Source organism: Aedes aegypti, chromosome 2, assembly GCF_002204515.2.
Source record: "Aedes aegypti strain LVP_AGWG chromosome 2, AaegL5.0 Primary Assembly, whole genome shotgun sequence".
NCBI classification, from domain to species: domain Eukaryota; kingdom Metazoa; phylum Arthropoda; class Insecta; order Diptera; family Culicidae; genus Aedes; species Aedes aegypti.
The window spans coordinates 316,586,780-316,609,942 of NC_035108.1; the positions used below are offsets into that span (position 1 = coordinate 316,586,780).

The following is a 23,163-nucleotide window of genomic DNA, read 5'->3' on the forward strand; positions in this document are numbered from 1 at the left end:
GTGTAGCGGTGGTAATCCATCTTGGACACCGTCTTGGGAAAAAAAACCTCTAAGGAGGTCTCATCTCTTCTTTCGTTTATTGACTAAACATGGTTGCAACTAAAAACAAAAGAAAGGGTGAATCTCGGAATTCACAACTTCCTTCCAAAAAAGTGGGATTCAAAACTGTCACCAAACGTGGCAAGAACGGAAGAAAGGACGTTTCTCCGGAATGAGAACTTTCTTCCAAGGGTGAAATGGATAATGTTGATAATTGTATCGAAATGAGCAATCAGTTCGATGCTCTAGAAATATTTTCTGAACACCAAATCGAAGCAGTCTCTAACCCAGACTCTTTGATTCAAGTAAGGAGGCAAAGAGTGAGCTCAGATCTTAAAGAATGGACAAACATGATAAAAGCGCGTAATTCATCAAAACATATTTTTGCGTTTCATCAAATTTTTGACAACAATCGGCTGAAAATCAATTCCTACACAGCCAAAAGCAATGCCACGATAGCACTTTTTTTTATTGAATATAAAGTATTGAAACATGCATATTTTTACTCTTTTCCAATAAAAATCAAAATAAAATGCACAGAACACTTTGGCCATTTTCTAATGTTTGTCCATAAAGATCGAAGGTGCACATCAAAAGAAAACCAGCGATTTTCTTTCAAAGCTGCCTTGATTGTCGTTGGTGAGCTGGAATTAGCTTGCAGTTTGGAATAGTGTTGCTTCATATTTTGTGTGTAGTATCTGTGCCTCCCTGCCAGGTCCACATCAACGAAAATTCATTTTTTGCCAATGAACAGTTCGGATTCCGCCATAGACATTCGACCACTCATCAACATTTACGTGTAACAAATTTGATTCGTTCCATCAAATATGAAGGCTAATCTACTGGTCTTGCTTTTCTAGACTTAGAAAAAGCATACGTCAATGTTTGTCATGGATGCTTGATTATAAAATAAAAAATACTTTAATTTACCAAAATACTTTAACTTTCAAATCGTACACTTCAGGTCAATTATCAAAACTCCAATTCAGAAAATTCTTTCTAAGAACTAGTGTTCCTCAAAGCAGCATTTTGGGACCAATATTATGCAATATTTTCACATCTGACTTACCTGAGTTACTTCACGGATGTCAAGAATATTTATTTGTGGATGACACAGACTTCTACTTCTCCGCCGAAGGGTGAAGCCTTTAGTAGATCGCAAAACAATTGGATATTTTTTTTTTTTCATATTTGTAAAAATAGAGAGTTTTTCATAATGTTTCTAAACCTTAACTTATAATATTCCATATAAACTTAAAGTTATATATTTGAAACCTTTAGATATATGTTTTACGATGAGAGGGGTTGATTTGATGAAAAATTATCTTTTTATAAATAGTTTTACATCATCGTAGAACATCTTAAAAATGGTAAACATTAAATGTCTATTTACCTAACGAATCTTTTAGCATCCTTGAATTAGTAGTTTACGGAACAAGTTGCAGAATGATGATTTTTACGACATTTTTTGCAATTTAGTAGAAGACCCCTTGAGGGTATCAGAAATTATATCGGTATGCATTCACCATTATTTTACAATTTCTGAAATATTGTTGTGTAATCATTCATCACGCAACTCAAAACAGTTGCGTAATGAGAAAGCGTTACGTAATGAAGCAGTTGCGTAATGACTATTGCCGCACTGCATACTTCAGTTCAGGAAAGTAGGCCGTTTCATGACAGATTGGCGTGATGAAAAACAGCCTATTACGATGAGAAATGGCAAAAAGAATTGTAAGCTACTTCTAATTGTAGGCTAAACTGCCTCAGTGATCGATTTGACCTCGGATAATAGTACGTTCAAACAATTTGTATGTGAATATATGTTGATCGTGTACTGGTGTTCATATATATTGATCCTAATAACTGTATAATATGTATAATAATTTGAAAGATTTTTTTTATTTCGAAAAGCAATCAAAGATTGATGCCTTTAGTGAAGAATCAACCTCAAGCCAACTTGCCAACGCAGCGGAAAGGTAACAAACGACACAATGAAAGTTTTCCCCGTGTCATCATCTGTTTCCGCCGTCCTACTATACCAGATAATCTAAACAGTACGCACACTTTTGTGAGTGTGACCGAGCAAAAATAGAAGTTCAGCAAACCGCCCGAGAATAAACGATAGTGCCTAACCCTGTTTTTCATCAGAAAAGAGCAAACATTTTAACCAGATGCGACTCGGAGCGTAGTAGGTACCTACATGCGGAAAAAGCCTTGATCCAAGCTGCAGGTTTTCTGGGGCCGTTCGGGACTGGAAGATGGAATGGAAAATAAGGCTTTTGAATAAACTATGCTTATGTCTCTCAAGGCAGGCACAAAGCATCAGCATCCCTAGCTTGGCATCGGCGTGTATTCCCTAGAAATGTCCGCATCAGGAGGCTTAAAACCAAAAAGCAACCACTTTGAGGGTGAGAGCGGATGGACGGATATGAGACCTACGGGACCAAGCATTGATTACGTTCGGAATTTCAATCTGAACCTTTTTCTTCTGGTAAGACTCATTTCAAAAAGAACGTTGAATAAGGCATTGGAGAAAATCACATCCCACCCATTCCCCATAAAGCTTTACGTAATTCATGCACGGCTCCTAAACTCAAAAAAAGCAAAAGGAAGCCGTTTCCTCTTTGGGTTCAACTTTTTCCTGTGGCATTTTGTGGATGCCTGCATAGGAAACTAGTTCGGGTGACTTTTTTCCGTGGCATTCAAGTGTGTTGTGAGCTTTGACTTGGATCGTTGTGTCATTCATTTTTTTCATCTTGGATTGTAGGTATACCTTGCTATGTGATGAGCCTGGATTAAAAAGTTCCGAATTTCGTACATGTGCGGGTGAAGAATGAAGACAACTTTTTTTCCTAGATGGATCATCTGCTTCACTTAGTTAGATAGATTTTTGCGTAGCTTGGAGAAAAGATGATTTGCTGAATGAAAAATTCTCTATTTCGTTATTATATTTCAAGAAATTGATTCATTTGTTTTGCCATTATACTACCTAAATCAGCTTGCTTTTTAAATATAAATTTATCTCTAGGGTTTTCGAAATTAACGTGCAATTGCCCGAAGTCATAAAAAAAATCGTTAACCATTTTTCAGTTGTGTAACACGGTATTACGAACAAGCAAAAATCTTAAAAATGAGAAATACTTGTTTTTTTATGTCGTTTTTCTTGTCAACTTGGACTTCAGAGATCAGACATTAAACTTTCTACATTCGTACTAAAATAAAAGCAGTCAAAACATCCTAGTACATACAGTCGACTCTCCACATCTCGATGTTCTACATCTCTTTTTGTCTCCCTATGTCGATGATTTCTTCGATCCCTTCATGTGTTCCTCGATGTGATTTTCATTCCAGATTTTCTCTCCGTAAGTCGATATTACTACTAGACTAGATTTTTGTGATCCAAAATAATTTGTGAACTCTAAATGGTCGGTGTTCAGAAAAACTGGACGAAGTGTTTTTTTTTTTAACGATTTCAGGAAAACGTACTCTGGGCATTCGAAATATCAAAATAATGGAATCATTTTCTCCAATAATGAAACTTAATTATTTGTGATACATCTGTATTAAAATGGCATAGAAAAAATCAGTATTAATGGAGTGCTTAACGTATCTTTAAAACGCCAAAATATCATTCAGACAGACCTGAACACTGACTAAATGACGTCCGTTTGTTTATTATTTTCCTGGTATCGGAGTTATTTTCAATCTAGTATTCATTAAAAAATGTTCTTTGTCTCGATTTTTCCCTATCTCGGTGGTCCTTTCGATATCGAGATGTGGAGAGTCGACTGTAGTTTCACAAATTGTTATAAGCGATCTCTAGGCGAAAAACATTCTAATTATGTTTTTTTACACATTTTTTCGGATTCTTTGGATCAGCAAATAAAGTAAAGATTTTTATCTAGACTTTTTTTTCCAATGTTCTCTTACCTTACTGTAATTAGCCTTCATTTGAACGGAAACTAAATATTTTAACAAAATTATTTTTAAGCTCAACTGAGTCAATGAACTGCGATCCCAGTTTCTATGATCTTGAAAGTACTTCGGAAGTTTTGATCCTTTTCTTCCGAAATATTTATTCAAAATATTTTGATCTCTTTTCCTCCTTTCCTATCTAAGCTTTACATGAATATTGTACAGAATATAATATTGTAATGAAGGTCATCTATGTAAACCTTACTATTGATTTACCTGAAAGTAAAGAAGCTCACAGAATCAGTCTTCCGTATTATTCAAATTTGACGAATTCAGTCCAAAATGTCCTGAAGAATCACGGTTATCACGTGGTATATAAGAGCAATAATACACTGAAGGATTTATTATGTAATCTCAAGGACAAGGTTCCCACTGAGGAAAAATCAGGAATCTACCAAATCCCGTGTAAAGACTGCACATCTGTTTACATATATCGGCCAAACTCGTCGGAAATTTAAAGTTCACCTACGAGAACATAAGAACGCCGTTGAGAATGAACGAGTGAACGACTCTAGTGTGGCAGTGCATGCGGTAGCTGAGAATCATATCATTGATTGGCAGAATGCGAAACTAATAAAAAAATGTTAGAAAATCATCACATCTGAATGCATGGGAATCAATGTATATCGCCACTGCTGATTCTCTCCTGATGAATGAAGATGAGGCTCCAATAGTTCCCTCTCTCTTCGGTTTGACAAAATCATGAACACATTGAATTTTTTTCATCTTGTTTACGACGTGTACTGTGCAAAGTACCGTTTTGACTCATATTCCGAACACTTAAGGCCAACAGTGACTTCAAATGCATCCGATTGGCATAAATTGGCTGATATTTGTGTAAATTTCAATTTCTTCGCAAAGTCTAACTGTTACCTGTTGGATGTACCAATAACAATGTTGTTTTAATTTGTTTTAGTATTACTTTTACGTAAAAGTATGGATCGAAATTTTGATTCAAATGCCGAACACTGTGGTCATTCTGTCTCATATTCCGAACACCTTGATTCAAATTCCGAACAACACGAATAAATCGTATTCAAATGAATAATTTCGAAAATTAATTAATCTTAGCTTGTTCTACTGGTCTCGAACTAGAGAATCATTACTACTCTCGAGGTATAAAACGGATTGTAAGACGTTAAAATTGAATTGCAATTGACTGCTACTTGCTTGTAATTTGATGACATATTTCAGCGAAACATTTCAACCAAACCGGCATACAAAAGCCGAGTGTTCGGAATATGAGTCTGTTCGGAATTTGAGACAAAACGGTACGAATAAGTATGAGTGAATCATCGTAATTAGTCGGACATCGTCCCGTAGATGGGCTAGATCGAGCCCGAAACCGGTCGACTAAAAAGGTAAATTTAAACCCTTTTTTAATCGTTTGTAAGAACAATATGTGTTATGTCCGGTCTCGTGTAGCGTTCCGTGAGTGTACATTTTGAACAAGTTCGATAAAAAGCTGAAAAATGACAAACAGTTTATTTTTGTCAAACATTTTTGTCTGACTTAATAAACTTGGGTCAAAAAATGATGATTCAGCTTCAAAACATTAATATGATAAGAATTAAAATTTCTAAGAAATGTATATTTGCTTGATAAAAACAATTAAACAGATTTTATGAAGCTTTAACATTCAACGCTCCGTCATCGTAATAAACGTCATCATCGAAATTTTGAAAGCAGTTTTTCTGTTCAAAACTGAAAATTATTCGATAAAAATGTGTTCATTGTGTTTCGGTTAGAGAATAGAATACAGTAAACACATTTTTCTGTAAATTTTCTTGATTTCGAACGAAAAAAACTGTTTTTGAAAATTCCGAAATCAATGACGGATCCTGCCCCCTTGAACAGTCATGTGAATATTATGTTGCATTTGGGTCCAAACTATTGTAGTAATAAATAAACAGTTACAAAAAAGTTTAATAAGTTAAGTAAAAGTCAATGCTGTGGCGCCTTGGAAAAATATTGTTTGCCATTTGGAAACAAGACATAAAATCAACCGTTTTAGTTACATTCATATTTTCTGTTGGAGTTTTAATTCGTCAAAAGAATACAATACGCTCATTTCAGCGCATATTAACGTTATTATAGTAAAACAAGATATTTATTCAGTGCGTTCAATGTTTCAGGAGATCACCACTCAATCAACTCATCAAATTGTTTTGATATATATAAATGCTCTTGATGGAACAGCCTGGATAATAATGAGGACATCCCATTCGAATGTTATCGAAATTTCCCTGTCACTCGGTAATTTAGCGAAAGAGCTCTTCATTATTTAATTGTTTCATTATGAGTTGCGTAAGAAAATGTCAGTATAGGAAACGATGATGAAGTTTAGTTGAAATAATTATAGAGATTATTTTATAAAAAATGCTGATTATTGAAACATTCCATATATTACAATTGTTATTTTCTCTATCTGGCTACTGTTTGGTGAAAGGATACGAATTGAGAGAATAATGACATTTCAAATTAAAGTGTTTCGTTGAACATATTCACTGAAATCTGTTTCTTAATCATGAATAATTTAAAAAAAATCCTCTAATGTAACTAAATTTCTGTTTAATATATTATAAAATATATTGAACTCTTACTCATTGATGTTAGCTTTATCAAAACTATATTTTTCCCTTTTTTCCACATTCTCAGCTTCAAACTTGTTTAAGATTTTAACAACAGCAAAAGTAGTATAAATTAAATTTTACCTGTGTAGCCAATACTGGATACTGGAACCAAACTTATTTAACAGTTTTTTTTTAACTGTTTCCAAATGCTTTTTGAACGTTACCGTATATCAAAATATCATTCGTAAGATTATCCTGACGTTTCAGTCAGTAATTTATTCGTATCAAATTTTGTTTTGAATATCTGGATTTTATTGTTTCGTTTTAGTCCAATCGCTGAGAGAATCAAAAAAAATATGATATGATATGCTACGTATTTTTAAAAATTATATGAATATTCTGTATAGATCTGTATAAGTGCACGGTGAATGGAGGCCAAAGATTGGTTTCAATTTGCAAGGGCCGCCAAACGGAATCGGTTCAGCCACCTTTTTCCGGATTCCATTAGGGTCAGAATTTGCCGAGACAGGATTTTTGTTTAAATCATTTCTCTTTTCGACTGGTGATTTTCGATGTTTTTACACATAAAACACTATCGATATATACAACCTTGTACAAATAAGTGTTTTTGACCTCTGTGGATACTAAAATCTGTTTACTTGTGCCAGACATATTCCGGAAGCCTCGAGGGAGGCGGTCATTTCCACAATGTTATCAGAACCAGAACCATTCGTGTGACACCTTAATCTTCATGATTTGTCAAGTGATGAGTGAAAAAGGTCATTGAAAAGTACAAGGATTATTCAGGATTGACCTGGTCGTTCCAACTGGTGCAAGGGAGCAATTTTTTTTTGCAAAAACTTAATTGATTTTTTGATAAAATAAAAAGTTGAAATTTGGCCAATCAACTAAACTATAGGTGATCTATCCACCAAAAATAGCGCATGTAGCTTTTATCGAAAAATATACGTTTTGTTGCATAGTCCAATCTACTGGTGCATAACAACCATTGGTACCGAGACCCTACTAATAAGGAATTAAAAAAAAAACTGTCACCAAATGAGCGAATACCTTAGAAAACCCGCCCCCAGCTTATGAAAATCTTATCGCTTCGAAGCTATAAAAGACAGTGCCACTTTTGGCTAGCACAGATGATCGTTATTCACCATCCGCCTCCTTTTCTGCAATGTCGAGACAAGCGAAGGAAGGTAAAAGCTTCAACAGCGTAGATAAATATTCCATAGATGATGGAAGAAAGCTGCGGCAAAATGGAAAGCCTTTCAAATGCTTATCGGCTATTGATACACGGGGTTACATCGTAATTGTACTGCGCTAATAAGAATTTCAACTTATTATTAAAAACAAACTATGTATTAATTGACTAAAAATAAATAAACTAAGAGCTACCTCAAATGTAGTCCAAGTTTTTAGCTAATAAGATCTAGATGATACGAACATATCAAAAAAAGCTCCATTTGACGGTAGGCTGATGGTTGGCGCTAAGTAGCTAGTGAGACCGTTGGGTAACAATTAATTTTAAGCTGTGTTCAACGAGCTGCTCGAACTTGGTTGCAACCACTTGCGAGTCAGCTTTTGGTGTTCATTGAGCCACTCCAACCTACTTCGAGTCGCTCGGGTTTGTGTTCATTGAGCCGAGTCCAACCAACTCCGAGTCGCTCGAAACAGGTTGGAAGCTAGAGTCCGAGCTAGTTCAACCAACTCGCAGTAGCTCGTGTTTTTGACGTTTAAAAACGTAAACATTTCTTTGAAACATTTTCCTTTGAACAAACCTTACGTCTGGAGCAGAAACAACTTCTGATAATCTGGTTGAAAGAAAACACCACAAATACCGATCATAACAAACCGAAGGTGACCGAAAAAGAGCGTTCATTGAGAAAGCAGCTTGGAGTTGCTCGAAGTAGCTTTGACAGTTATTTGTTGACAAAAAATACGAGCTAGTACAACCAACCCCGAGCAAGTTCGATCAAAGTCATTGAACACAGCTCTTGTGTTAGCGGTGACACTGACACAGTTCACAACAAAAGCCCCGAAGTGGAGTTCGGGGGAAGCGCTTTACCAGCATTGGCAAAACTGTTTCACTTCGGTTCGTTCTTTGGTTGGTTCCTAGTTTATGTGAATTCGTGGAAGACTGAAAGTTGTTTAAAAATTTCACATCATGGTGATTTTTTCATGTACTTACTGTATTGTATTGCTTTAATTCATTTATGCAAAAAAAAATGTGCTTCATACAAATGTTCCTTAGGTTGGTAAAGAGTAATGGGATAATAAAATAAATATATTTATATATTATTAATATTCTGTAATAAGTATGAGGGCTAGCTAGAAGCCCAAAGCAACCAAAAGTTCGGATAAAAGGGCATATTTTGGCTTGAGCAGCTCACTTTTTAAGTAATTAAGAAAACTTTACAGTTTACATAAAGTTCGTTTGAGCTGCCTTCAAACCTTCAGGTAAGAAAGAAGTTCAATTCAAACTTGTTCTGAACTTTCTAGTTGTTGATAAGTTCACGAGTTACTCTTTCGAGAATCAAGTTCCGTTAACATCCGTAGTGTTCTCTTAATCAGCGAAAAAGTTTCACTGAAATTAAATTTATACTAGATGTGATCTTTGGAGTTCACTGCTTAAGTACAATCCGAACTATTGGTTGCTTGGGGCAGCACTTCCATGAACACCTGAATTGTATTGAGAGTGCAGGCAATGAGGATCAAGACCACACGAGGAAAATGTTCACATCAGTACTGTGGACGAAGGAAACAAACCCGAGCAACCCCTGTCCTAGTTTTTGAGAAGGTTTGGCTGGCCATAACGTATTATGGACACGGGACAAATTAAATCCAAAAAGGGAAATTTTTTGTAAAATTCCAATATGACGCATTTGTTCAATAACTTTAGTATTAGCGCGTTTGCTCAAAAGGACACGCGGCGTTCCCAGGAGGAAAGGAACAACCGCGGTTTGCTCCCTTTTTACCTAATTCTAATGGGAGATAGTATTGCGGTGTTTCATCAAACGCGGCTGTTCCTTTCCAGGACCATTCACCGCGTGGAATTTTGGGCAAATGCGTGATTTTGGAAACTTTACAACAGCCGCGCGATGTATCACATCCAGCGGGCCAGTCAATATTTTTGTATTAAGAAAATTCATGATTACTGTTATTCGAAATTCAAACATAGATTCAATTTTATGACGAAAAACGATCATTTTAAAAAAAAACTCCATTGTGTATGCAATACGTGGTACCTATTTTGACAAAGGAAAACCCATACTTTATTTTCTTGAAATTTTGTATCCCAAGTTTGACCCTGTTCATTAGTATAGCATTTTTCGCCCGAACTGTCACCCTGCTGTCAAAATCCATCGACCAAACGTCAAATTTACGGAAAAAAAATCCTTGCGTCGTTCCCTTTACAGTGTGCGAAAAAGTAGTGCTCTCCAATCGCGAAAAGGAAGGCTTTCCCAAGGCCCCAGCAGCAGCACCGAAAGAAGGAATTCCGGAACCACCCATCCACCAAGCAAGCAAGGATGATCGGAAACCTGGCCAAGGTCTCGTTCGTGCGCGGAGTGTCCCAGGCGGTCGCAAGTGGCTGCAAGGCTGCTGCCGTTCCGGTCAAACTCGAGACGAAACCCGTCGTCGCAGGTCAGACTCCTATTGTTGCCAGCTCGCCAAACTGCGCACTGCCCCGGTCCGTAATCCGGGTGGTGTCCGGAGTTGCAGGTTATTATTGTCCCCTTTTCTCGATTCTGGGTTATAGGGGGTGGCGGGAAATGTGTTGGTTTGGGAGTTAAGGTGGGTTGCATAAGAGAAGTTTTTCGACCGGGACACAGCGAAAAATCTTGCGTTATGTAACCTGGGCCTGGTGAAAATAGTGCGAAATTGTTTTGGTTTGGTGAGACGCCGCCGATTGGAAGTTTTTCTGATAGTTGTGTTAAATTTGGCTATCTTACATGTTTTATTTGAAATTTATTTAATTTGCTCGGTTAAAATGTTAAATATATCGAGCGACATAACCTAAACAATAACAAAATAAGACTCGACCAGCAGGGCACTAAAGCAATTTAGGGTGTTTCAAAAAAGTCGTTCTCAACGTTTCAAAGTACAGTCAACTCTCCCTTACTCGATATCGAGTGAGAGAATCAAGTTGGTTTTCATGGCTAATTCGATGGTCCCTTAGATCGCAGTTGCACTGATTTTATGGTCTATAACACTAAGCTCTTACGGTGAATTTCACCGTAATCTCAACAGCTGAACAGTTCGGTGAAATAAAACAACGTAATTTCGTCGGAATTTCACGAATTCCGGTGAATTTTTACCGAATACTGTGAAAATTTACCGTACTCCGTTAATTTATTTTATTTATTTATTTATTTCAGCTGTTGAGATTTCACAGGAATCCGTAAAATAATTTAAGTGACCTCCCAAACTCGATAGTCCCTTCAATATCGAGTTATGGAGAGTTTACAATTCGTATGGGAATTACTATGAGAAAAGCGAGCAATTCATTAAACCAGTCATTGTAATTACCCATGAGTCCTTGAGGGCTAATACTGTTAAATAAGTTTCAAAACTACAATTCATTCAAAGACCGTTTTTCAAATCGGACGCCTCTAGGATTAGAAATGGGCGGGGCAATACTGGCCATCTCAAATCAGAGAATTTTCAAATTCACAGGTCTAGAGAACCTGACATGCGTTTGTGTTGAAAATTTGATCTGTTGGTTGCATGCTGGTGGCGATCAATTAATCAAATTTTTAGCTCAGAGCACTTTTTGATTCCCTAGACAAGTGCTTTTGAAAATTCTATGTTTAGCTTAACTTTATAATCATATTAAAACGCTTAACTTTGGAATCGTGATTTACTTTGGAATCAAATAGTTTGCTACGACGGATAATTTATTATTTTAATTTTCTAAAGATTGTTTTAAGCATTCGAATTGCATTTAAAATTGCGTACCTATTAAATAATAAGTAATAAATATAAGGCTCTATCTCAAAATCAGACTGCCAAAGATCTTTCGCGAAATATTTTAGAGAATCTGACTTTGACTCCTCTCTGGCCCCTGAAGAAAAAAAAAATCACGGAAATTGAGCTCATGTTTGAATTTCTAAGAAGTTGTCTTCAACATTCACATTTCAAAATTAATTGCATTCTGATTGACTTCTTGAAGAATACTTCAATTTCACCAAACAATTAGCCTTCTGCTCAAGATCTCACCAGATATCATTTGACGATTCTATCAACAGCCTTCAATATATTTATCTTAATTTACGAAATTCAAAAAGATCTTCCAAGTTATCTTCAAACAAATTCTTCCAGGAATTTATCAAAGAATATATCATAAAATTGGATAAGACTTTCCTAAATGTTTTTCTTTCGATTCTTCAAGATTTATTCCAGAAACCGTTTCTCGAAATACCTCAAATTTCTTCAATGAGTCTTGAGCAATAACTCAAGGCTTTTGTATGGGAATGTGTCTTTGTAGTGCTACCAGAACTTTCTTCAAAACACAAGGGTTCATGGATTTTTTCAAGAGTTCTAACAAAGAACTTACAGGAAAGTAGAGATTCCTTCAATAATTCACTTAAAATGACACCTTCGGAAATTCTTCTGCATATTATTTACGAAGTTTTTCATGCGTTTCATCTCATACTCGCTCAGAAGATAAACCCAGAATTCCGCTTTAGGAGTTATACATTTTGAGGAGAAACTTATTAGTATAATTTTTGTCCTTAGTAAATTTAAAGTATTCCTTTAAAAATTGCTTGAGATTTATGAATAACTTCATGAACGCCGTCAAAGATTCTTCGAAATGTTTAAATTCTTCAATTTTTATATATATTATATTTTACTATATATTTTTATTGACGAATTTCAACCTTCAAAATCGTATAAATTTCTCCAGAAATACCTTTTAAGCTTGAAGAAGTTTGCAGAGTACCTCCCACAATTGTAATTTGTGTAGGAAATTTTGCTATATATGTTCAGTTCATGCATTCTTTAAAAAAAAGTTTCAATAACGATTCCTCCAAAAAGTTCTCTAGGCAGATTTTTTGAATTTCGTTAGATATTTCTGCAGATCTCTTAAAAGTTCTCAATAAGTAATAATGAAATTTCGGAATTTTCCAAGAGCTCGGAAAAATAATTCAAGAATTGATCCTTAAACAGGAATCATTCCACAGTTGCATTCGAAATTGTTTCAGAGATTTTTCAGGACTTAATGGTATGCTTCCTTCTGAGTTTATTATCTATGCATGCTTCTTAGAACACCAAAACTTCCTTTGCAAAATTTGTAGGATTTTTTTCAATATGTTGCTTCTTGGATTCAACAAGTTTCTGCATTCTTGGGAACATTTATATAGAAATTTGTATATGACATTCTGGGGCAATTCTTTCAAATTATCTTTCGGGAAATCAAAAAAAAAGTTCCTGAGGATTTATTCTTACTATTTTAGAGGAGTATCTAAAGAAACCCGCTAAGAAATTCTAAGATGATAAACATATGTAGGAATATAAGCGACCTGAAAAAATCTTAGTTTTCTTCAGATATATGTTAATGGAAGAAATTGTGATAAATTCCTTGTATGAGTTTCATTTAGAATCTCTATTTTTTGTAATAGAATTCATGGAAAATTGTTGACAGAGCTTCAGCAAAATTACCAAGTTTAATGTTTTAGAAAATATCTTGAGTATGTCTCAAGAAAAATGTTTGAGGAAATTTGAAGGTGCTCGTTGGAAAATCTTGAATCGATCCTTAGAATGCGTTGACAATATCCTTGTATAATGTATTGGAGGAATTTGAAATGTAGTTCCTGAATGAATTCGAGAGGAATTTTTTGAAGCCATCTTTTGTACTGTTAGTGGAACTCTTAAAAAAAATGGCTGGAATGCAGACAAAATATCATTGGAATAGTTTACGGAGAAATCTCTTAATAAATGTTGGTGTGGAGCTCATGCCTTCTGTTTTTAAAGCAATCAATTCGATAAATTACCTGGGTGAGTTTCTGGAAAAACTTCTTTAAACTAAAAATTAGCTAAAAGCAAAATCAAATCCTGTTAAAATTTTACATGAATGCCTAGACAATTGCCGAGAGAATTCCTGCCTGATTCCTTAGAGGAATACTTGTGAGAGGCCTGGAGAAATTGGGTAGTCATTCCTAAAATAAATGCATGTGAAACCTTTTTAAAGAATTCTTAAATGAACTTTTTGAAATTACCAATTTTTAGCAACCATTCCGGATTTTTAAGCTCGTTTTGAGCTCTACTTTGCTAACTGCGAAAGGAAAAGGATGTGGATGACCTTCAAAGTTAACGTTTTATGCAAAAAGGGTAAAAAGGTTGTGTATAATGATCGTTTTGCATGAAATTCGTAAATAAGCCTAACAATTCTTAATCGTGGCAATTTCCCTCCCCTTGGTTATGCGACCTTGCCGCGATGGGAGGGCATAATCCATTAGCCCATATGATGGAAACCAAAGGCGTAACCTGTAGTGGTGGTATCACATTTTGGCACTTTTTGCTTAAAGCCGCGTCATAATTCATATGGCATAGACGCAATAATATCTCGGATGTGATCCAACGGACATTCTGCGTCATTGATAGAATTGATGCCCATTTCAAATAATTAATCTATTCGAAGTGGACATTAATACTATTGGTGACGTTCAGTTTGCCTTTTGCTAACCAGAATGAACCGTAGCCACTCTTACTATTAGCTAGCTAGATACATCGTTATCATATACGACGTAGGGAATACTTAGGAACTCTTAGGAAAATGACTAGTAGATTCACTGAGTAGAAATAAGTGGCGACAATCTTATTTTAATATGGTTTTTACATTGCCATAATAAGAAATACCTCTTTTGTAACAGCGGTATAAAAAATCTAATTCCAGCTTCATTTTCGCAAAATTTACAATTAGAAAGTAGGCGTTGTGAAGCATCGCATTTGCCACCGAAAAGTGAATCTTGTAGGAGACTGTAATAGAAGCCTAAGGTAACTTTACTCTTCAATATTCACTATAAAAATGACTATGGAAAGTAAGACGCTGAGATCGATCATTAGGGTACACTTGCTAGTTTCGAAAAATTGTTGAACAGACAAGGAAAGCGACTTTTTTCTTTAAGGATATATGAACGTAATGACCAATGAATACTTTTAACAACAAGAAATGAAATTAACTAGAACTACTACTAAACAGCCTAATTTTGTTAAGACTTGACGACACTTGACATTTAAGACTCTAATCTTACGTAAAAGACAATAGTAATCAGAATAGCACTTGAATGACAAATTATTCAAAACCATTTCGACTAGACAGTATTAGTAATGCACTACTATTTCAAACAAATTCTAATGGAGCTGCTGATTTTCATAATGCTTCGTTTTCTCAGAAGCAAGGGAATATGGGTACTTTTCAAAAACTACCACGTCACAATACTAATAAAAAACAGTGTTCATGTGGGCGCCATTGCCTAGTCCGTCTGAGTATTGGTCCTGGTAGAGGGGAAACTTGGCAAAAGCCAGACCGAGGGTTCAGCCTTGACAAGTTAAGCTGTCAGGCAGCTCCAACTGAATACCATACAAAAAAAAAAAAAAAAAAAAACAATTCTTAATCGTGGCAATTTGAATTTATTTAATCGTTAAACAAACTATGGATGATTCGTCACTATAAGTTTCGGCATAAGCCTTTATTCCTGTTTTATATAAAAAATGAGGTTCACGTACCTATTTTTCTATTTATTTGTCGCAGTAATTCAAAATAACCTTTGAATAGTTTGACATTAAAAATGTCGACACACTGACAATCAACTTTTTAAATTGAATCTACATGAATCGCATCACTCATTAAAGTGAATCTTGATCATGCAGCTCTTCAACTCTCCCACTAATTAGGCTGAGGACGTGGCCGGCGCCGTTATTGTCATTATTAAGTTTAGAGTTCTCTAAATTGTACATTGAAGATGGTGTGCTACTCCCAAGCTGTATCCGTTGGTTCTTTTTACAATTTTGATTATTTCGGTCAATCACGGAGTAGCAACTACGAATTGTACGGTACGAACTCTAGAAAAGATATCTGGATATCTGGAAGTGAATATAGAAATTTCTTGAGAAAGTTTTTCATAGATTCTATGACATACTCCGTTAACACTAGATCACCCTTTACGTAACTCTGGGTAAAATGCCATGAAAATCTTTGTTGAACTTTTACAGAAATCTTTGTACCGTAAAATTCCACTATTCTAAGTACGTTATGCAGCTCGTGCATATTACCAGTGTTTTATGCAGTTACATTTCAAAATGTAACAAAACAAGTTTCAAAAAAAATAGAAGCGATTGGATGACGACGAGCGGCAACAATTCTGAATCGGCAAAAATGTAAATGTTAGGAACATGCAGTTGGCAGTTATGGGCAGTGCAGGTATCACTGAATGTATACAGTGATCACAGTTACAGTAGCCATGATTTGTGGGAGTTATCTTCCGCATCAGATGCAGAAATGTTGCCTATTTAGACAAGAAATGTGCACTGCTGAAGAATTTATATTTAGATAAAAATCAGTAACTCATTACTGAGACATATGATTTGACAACAGCCTTCGAAAAAGTTGTAGAAGGACACTCAAAATTTGATCTTGAATCGGATAAGCGCGGTGTGGAGCAATCACAATGTTTTTGAACCATCTTACTAATACCAAATTCGACTGTCTTACAAAGCCGGAATATTGAATTGCGTGAATGTATTTTATTGGTGGTTACAGCTAATAAAGAAAGATTTACAAAAGTTCCTATCAGTTTCATATTTTACAAGAAATTATAATTCATTGCCAAAGTTTTTATATAGACACAATAAGTATATAACAGTTACCCCTTTTGGTTTGATCGCCTTCAACCTGAGCTCCCCGCTAATCCCATTCCCCATATATTTGGTCGATTTTTTCTATAGAAACTTCATGCTCGTTTGGCTACCCCCATTAAGTAGACAGATTCCACTCAAACTTTCTCAGTACGTAGCTTTTGGGGATCTGAATGAAAAAAATAGGGAGGTTATACTTAAGGTGTTGGAAGCTTTATCATAATGGGCCACCCTACTAAATATAGAAAACCAGCTTCAACACACATATTTTTCAATTACCTTCAAAAGACAATAATAACTTTTCCTTTATTTCAACAGCTACTGGCCAGATCCGTTTGGCTCACACCGACATCCAAACGCCTGACTTCTCGGACTACCGTCGCGATCAGGTCAAGAGACCCAACGCCAAGAATGACTCCGCCGATGAACGTGCCGCATTCACCTACCTTATGGTGGGAGGTAAGTTCCGTCTTTTTCAGAGACTTGATCACTAGATTTGCTGGCATAAAAATTCGCTTGGTTTCGATGTTGCAAAAAGTATCGAAAAATTATGTTTGGATCAAGAATACAACATAGGATATTATAGGATTAACTAGTATTGCGCTGAAAATGCTGCATCCTTAATGATGTCCTGAAGAAATCTAAAGTGAAATTCTGTGGATACTTTTCGGAAGAATCTTTGGAGTAATTTATGAAGGAATTCCAGGAGAAATCTCTAGGATAACTCGTGGGGGTATCATAAGAGATCTTCCAGGTTGTAATCTCAAAGAAATCCTTAACGACAATTTTGATGTAAATACTATGGAACTTAAGGTATTTTTGGAGAAAACATTCTGGGAGAATTATTGGGTACATTCATGAGTGACTGAGGATTTTATTGACAAACTTCAGGAAGAATTTCAGGAGAAATTCCAAAATACAAGTTTAGAAAATTTTTATTCTGAACGGAAATTTTGAAGGAATTTGTAAAGAAATCAGATAAAGACTTGTTTTATAAATTCCATTCAAATTCTTGGTAGTAGGACCTGAAAAAAATTGCAGGCAATTGTATGAATTAGTATCTTATGAAATTCCTGAAGAAATAAAAAAAAAACTAGACTAATACCTGACGTTATGTCACGAGGAATCCGTAATACTTTCTTAGAAGTGCCCTCTGAGAAAAGTCAGCTCAGATTCTCTAAGGAATCTCAATAAAATTACTCTTGGAGTATACTTTTTACAGACATTTGTGTCTCTTAAGTTCCTATTTTTTTTAATCAATCACTACCAGCTTGCATCTATCATGAACTCTACTGCCCATACTCGCAATACAGTCCCATTAGGAAAATCACGATGTCCGGAAAAACGCCTCTATAAACATAAAACCCTCCATTTTCGTTCTTCCGCTGCTGGAAGTAGTAAATGCCGGTGGTATTGCTCAATATACTATCATTGCAATGTGCAAAAACCGTAAATAATTTAAATTTAGTAAAACTGGTTGATTTTTGCTATCCAAATTAGGGTTATTGCAGATGGGACTCGTTATCCGAGTATTTCTCTCGCTAAACGCTTGAATACCCGCATACCAGTCCCATTACTGGGAATTCGCTTACTTTTTTATCGTGCATCTTGACACATTGTTGTTCAAATTTACGATCGATTGCAATGTACTTTTCTTTCAGCTTTCAGTTATCAACTATATTTAAATAGTAATAATGTCCCTTGAAGTTCTTAAGCTGTACAGTGATGATATTTAATTAAGAAAATGGTGAAGATTTCCGGAATTCAAATTAACCGTTGCGGTCGACCATATGGAAAGCTTGCTGAAATCACAGCACGTGACGGGTGAAGGATTTGAAAACTATCAAAGAAAGGTGAATAGAACACGTTTTGGTCCACTTGATGAAGACGAATGGTGATTCTCAAGATATAGATAATCCTGATGGGTGTCAGGAGCTTTCCTGTTTCTCGGCATTTGGTGCTGAAAACACTTAGTTTGACCATGTAAACACGATGCTAGCGACGATGTGCGCAATCTTGAGGCGGCAAAACAAGCTTCTCGCATCTCGCTGTTGGACTTCAGCCTGCCGGAGATTCTGATAATGATTGGCCGCAGGAAGAGTGTGAATGGAGCAGAAGAATAGTCTCAGGAAAACTATTTTGCTTTATTTTAGTTTACAGGCAGCTAGCCTGATGTGGTGTTAGTATCAATCGAAAAACAGAAGAAGTCGTTATAGTAAAACCTTTTTTAAACAAAAATAAGAGTTTTTCTTGATTAGGGTAAGTGTACCAGTTATGGACATAGTGGTTCCCTGTTTCGACATACGCGATTAATTTAATGCCTTCAATTTTTGAAAAAAATGGTGTGCTGTAGTAGTTAGATTTAAGATATATCTTGATGTTAAAGCATTCAAAAAGATTTAAAATGTATGAGTTATCAAAATGTCACATATGGCCAAATAAGGAACCACTATGGCCATAACTGGTACACTTTCCCTATAGTTGATTTGTGCTTTCCTGATTTGTTTATTTGTTTCTATAACGAAAATCGCAATGCAAGCTTTCAGAATTCATCACAGGAATAGGTTTAGCTGAATTTCTTCATAATCATCGAATGGGACTGTTTTGCGGGTACTTTCAATATGGGACGCACATGGTTTGGTATTTTTTTCACATTTTGTCCATACAAAGATACAATTTGGAGTTTTATTTTAGAAAGTACACTAAAAATGAATACTATTCATGAAGCTAACTCAAAAATGGCGAAAAATCAAATGGGACTGTTATGCGAGTATAAGCAGTCTATCACTATAATGCTTTTTCCTTCCTCAGGTGCTGCCGTGACCACCGCTTACGTCGCCAAGTCGCTGGTGTCCACTTTCGTCTCTTCGATGAGTGCCTCCGCCGATGTGCTGGCCATGGCCAAGATCGAAATCAAGCTGGCCGATATCCCCGAGGGCAAGTCCGTTACCTTCAAATGGCGTGGCAAGCCGCTGTTCATCCGCCACCGTACGGCCGCCGAAATCGCTGCCGAAGAGGCCGTCAACACCGGAACCCTGCGTGATCCCCAGCACGATTCTGTAAGATTTGTTAGTTAACTGATATGGAAGCAGTTAATAACGTTGGAATGTTTCGATTTACAGGAACGTGTCAAGAACCCCGAATGGCTCGTCGTTATCGGCGTGTGCACGCATTTGGGTTGTGTGCCCATTGCCAATGCCGGTGACTTCGGTGGATACTACTGTCCGTGCCACGGTTCTCACTACGACGCCTCTGGCCGCATCCGGAAAGGACCTGCTCCGCTCAATCTGGAGGTGCCCCACTACGAGTTCCCAGAGGACGGTTTGGTCGTCGTTGGTTAAACGAGCAGAGCTTTGGGTGATTTTTCCTTCGTTTGTAACAGCAGCAAGCAACTAAAGAAACCGTTAATCAGAAGTTGTGCGAACGAATAAGCAGTTAGTAAACAAATATCTCTTGTTATTTATTTGAGAATCCGTGATGGAGGAAAAGAAAAGAATACACCGGGACGTACACTAAATCAAGTATTGCAAGCACGATTAGATTTATTCGAAGCGATCTTTACGGAAAGGTACCGCAACCATTATTCATCGTCTACCAGGAAGAACGAACCAATAAAGGGATGTTAAACCTAAAATCTTGGACTTACTAATTTGCTCCTATGGTTTGTTGAGACTTCAGGCATTTCAGGCGGTCAGGGTTTTGAATTTTGATTTGGTTCATAGTAGGGAGCAGGTCTTTTTTAAAGACTTGGTCATGAATTTAATGCAAATCTCTAGAAAGTCTTTTTTTTTCATCGTCTTTGACTACACGTCACACAGACTGAAACTTAAAACTCCTATCGCCCCGCGAATGTTTAACGGATTTCAATATATTTTTGTACGCATATCTAGTTTCTAAAATTAAAGTTGGAGTTATTCCGGTGGGTCACTTGGGCTCATTCTACGAGTGGCGTGAGGTGAGAATTCGGTCTCGTATAACGAGGTGACAATTCTTGACTCGAGTGAAGTGACTCGCCGTAAAAACCAAATGGAGAGTCATATCACTCGAGTCGAGAATTGTCACCTCGCTTTACAGAATCGACAATTCTCACCTCACGCCACTCGTAGAATAAGCCCGACTGGGTCAGGTCTGGTGAAAAGGGTTCAGTGCTTTTGAGTCCCTGTAGAATTTCAAGTGGCAGATAGTTTTCGGAGTCGATGATATAGTGGTCAAATAATTTTAGAAAAAAAAACGCTAGTCTGAGCCTTTTGAGAAACGTCTGAACGAGTTGGATAATCGGGATATGTTTCTTGTATTTGATTGACCCTACAAACGAGAATTTTCGGGTTTCCCTGGGACACCTCAAATTTACTATAAAGTGGTCAATTTATGTCTAAATATCTGTGATAAGCTTATGGGTTTGTATTTTCGCGAACTATTTTGTTTGATATCCACTATTCGAGAATCGAAACGGTTTAGTACCCAACAAATCTACAACCGGTTCTTCTGGGCATTAAGTCTGATTTACATACACTCCCGTGCAAAAGTTTGGAATCATCCCCTCGAAAACATACAAAAGTGTTCTGTCCATATCTCTGCGGTTACACGTCCAATTGAAACACTAGATACATTGGAAAGGCAGAGTTCTTCTTACAAGGGAAGGTCACGATGGTGTTACACGGGGTTTTCAACCGGACTATTTTTGTTAGATTCTACATGTCGAAATATGAAAAACCCCAAAGCCTTTCGGGTGATGGACCAGTGGTGTAGCCAGGAGGGGCTCTGAAAGGGTCAATTTTGTACGAATATAATATTATTGAGTCAATTGAAAATTTTCCAAAAAAAAATTCTCAGTATTTATTGTAATGGTAATGAACAAAATTGACATTAATGTATGTTTATTATGTATTTTATGCCATAGGCGTAACTAGCATGGAATATGGACTCCAAAACAAATAGGATTTTATTAGAATAGTATACCAAGAAGAAATCCATCCCGATTGGAAAAAAAAACATCTTAAACATACAATCATGTCAATTCTGTTCTCTACCATCACAATGAATACTGAAAAAAAAATTTATGCCTAATTTTATATTAGCTCAATAATATTATATATGTACAAAATTGCCCCTTTTAGAGCTCCTCCTGCCTACACCACTGGCTCATCACCCGAAAGGCTTTGGGGTTTTTCATATTTCGACATGTAGAATCTAACAAAAATAGTCCGGTTGAATACCCCGTGTAACACCATCGTGACCTTCCCTTGTTAGCTATTTCATAAGACTCATAAGAATTATTGAGTAATGGTGAAGTCGATACCACTATGATACTTCACCCCTCTGGCAAATTATTCAGGGGCCAAAAAGTGCTGCCTAGATAAGTATTATTCAACATTATGTAGTGTACATCCCATTGGTTCGTTACATACTTCAACATCAACATGTTTAGAACATGCTTTCGGGTATTTAATGATAAGTAAATGAATGGTTAATCATTGGTCAAATTAAAACCTATCTTATGTCACTTGACTGATCCTTTATTTCTAACAGCTTAACATAACATAAATTACACTAACTTCACTGTCCTAACTTTCCGTTTGAGCCACATTCACGGAGGCCTCTGCTGCCGTCGAACTTCCAGCCTCTGGATTGGTTGCCGACACCGCCATTCTAGCCTTCCGGAGTTCCAGAGCTTTCAGTCGATTAGCCGCAATTTTCGCCCGCATCTCTTCCGACAGTCCTGGCGATGGTCGGCTGGGTGTATTGACCGGAGTGGTCGGCACCGAAACGCCTCCATCCCGGATGGAGTCGAAATTTTTCTCCGACATCGACAGGTTAGCCACGCCGGAAGTATTCAGACTGGCATTGGCCCGAGAAATGGCTATCTGCTCATCCAGCATGCTGTCCAGGGGATCAAGAGGTTGATTCATAACGTTCGAATCATATACCAGGCCATCGTTGTCCTGATCGTCATCAGCTGCCGGTAAATCTTCCGGTTCCAGCAATCCCATCCGGTATTTGTTCATGTATGATTGGGTTTGCTTCTTCCGGCCAAGATTCTCGATAGCGGCCAGGCTGTCATCGAACCCGTACTTCGGAAACATTCGATGGGCCCAATGTTGCATCCGTTTCATCACGGCGTCCAAATCCTCCCGTTCGTGGCCTTTGCCCTTGAATTTCATATCCTTGAAGTAGTTTTCCATGTCGACGATTCCTCTGGGGCCGCACAGCAGATTAGCGTTCAGCGTTAGACGGGGATGACGGACCGTCTTCTTTTTCGGCTCCACGGGAATCGGTTTCGTCTCGCCTTCGTCAGCACCATTCGCATCCGGATTGTCCGGATCGTTGATTGCGCCCTGATCATCATCCGACATGATCTCGCCGTCGTTTTCGTTGCCGAGTTCGTCACCGAACAAAGAATCTAAGACGGACATTCTGAAGACTTAAATTAAATAATGATGGTTTCATTATCAACTTAATTAATCGGTTTACCTTCGTTTAGTTGGATAATTTAAAAAAAAAATCAATATAGATTTAATGCGTGCGATTCGTAAAATTTTGAAAACAAAAACAACGGATCACAGTTCGCGCGCTTTAAGGACTTCTGTGAATCTAACACGCATTTTTCATCACCTTTTTAAAGTTTCCGTGTGCAAACTGGTAATATTTTACTGATTTTACCGAACGGAATACCTTCTTTCGGGATACGAAAGTCCGAACGGGTACT

General features: G+C 36.8%; 2 protein-coding genes across 4 annotated transcripts; one reads left to right on the top strand and one right to left on the bottom strand.

Annotated features, from left to right (window-relative positions):
- Positions 1–9,968: 9,968 nt before the first annotated feature.
- LOC5578796 (cytochrome b-c1 complex subunit Rieske, mitochondrial) lies at positions 9,969–20,091 on the top strand. Of its 2 annotated transcripts, none has more exons than XM_001657120.2 (4): positions 9,969–10,322; positions 16,776–16,916; positions 19,269–19,516; positions 19,580–20,091. In XM_001657120.2, the coding sequence occupies exons 1-4, from the start codon at positions 10,130–10,132 to the stop codon at positions 19,796–19,798; spliced, it is 801 nt and encodes a 266-aa protein (XP_001657170.1). In that variant the 5' UTR covers positions 9,969–10,129; the 3' UTR covers positions 19,799–20,091. The 2 variants fall into 2 exon arrangements, with proteins under 2 accessions (XP_001657170.1, XP_011493198.1); XM_011494896.2 differs by having other exon boundaries at positions 9,969–10,244.
- Positions 20,092–21,924: 1,833 nt separating this feature from the next.
- Positions 21,925–23,100, bottom strand: LOC5578795 (protein TIPIN homolog). Of its 2 annotated transcripts, none has more exons than XM_001657117.2 (2): positions 22,929–23,100; positions 21,925–22,871 (listed from the first exon to the last, which is right to left on the bottom strand). In XM_001657117.2, the coding sequence occupies exon 2, from the start codon at positions 22,868–22,870 to the stop codon at positions 22,022–22,024; it is 849 nt and encodes a 282-aa protein (XP_001657167.2). In that variant the 5' UTR covers position 22,871; positions 22,929–23,100; the 3' UTR covers positions 21,925–22,021. The 2 variants fall into 2 exon arrangements, with proteins under 2 accessions (XP_001657167.2, XP_001657168.2); XM_001657118.2 differs by having other exon boundaries at positions 21,925–22,878.
- Positions 23,101–23,163: the final 63 nt, after the last annotated feature.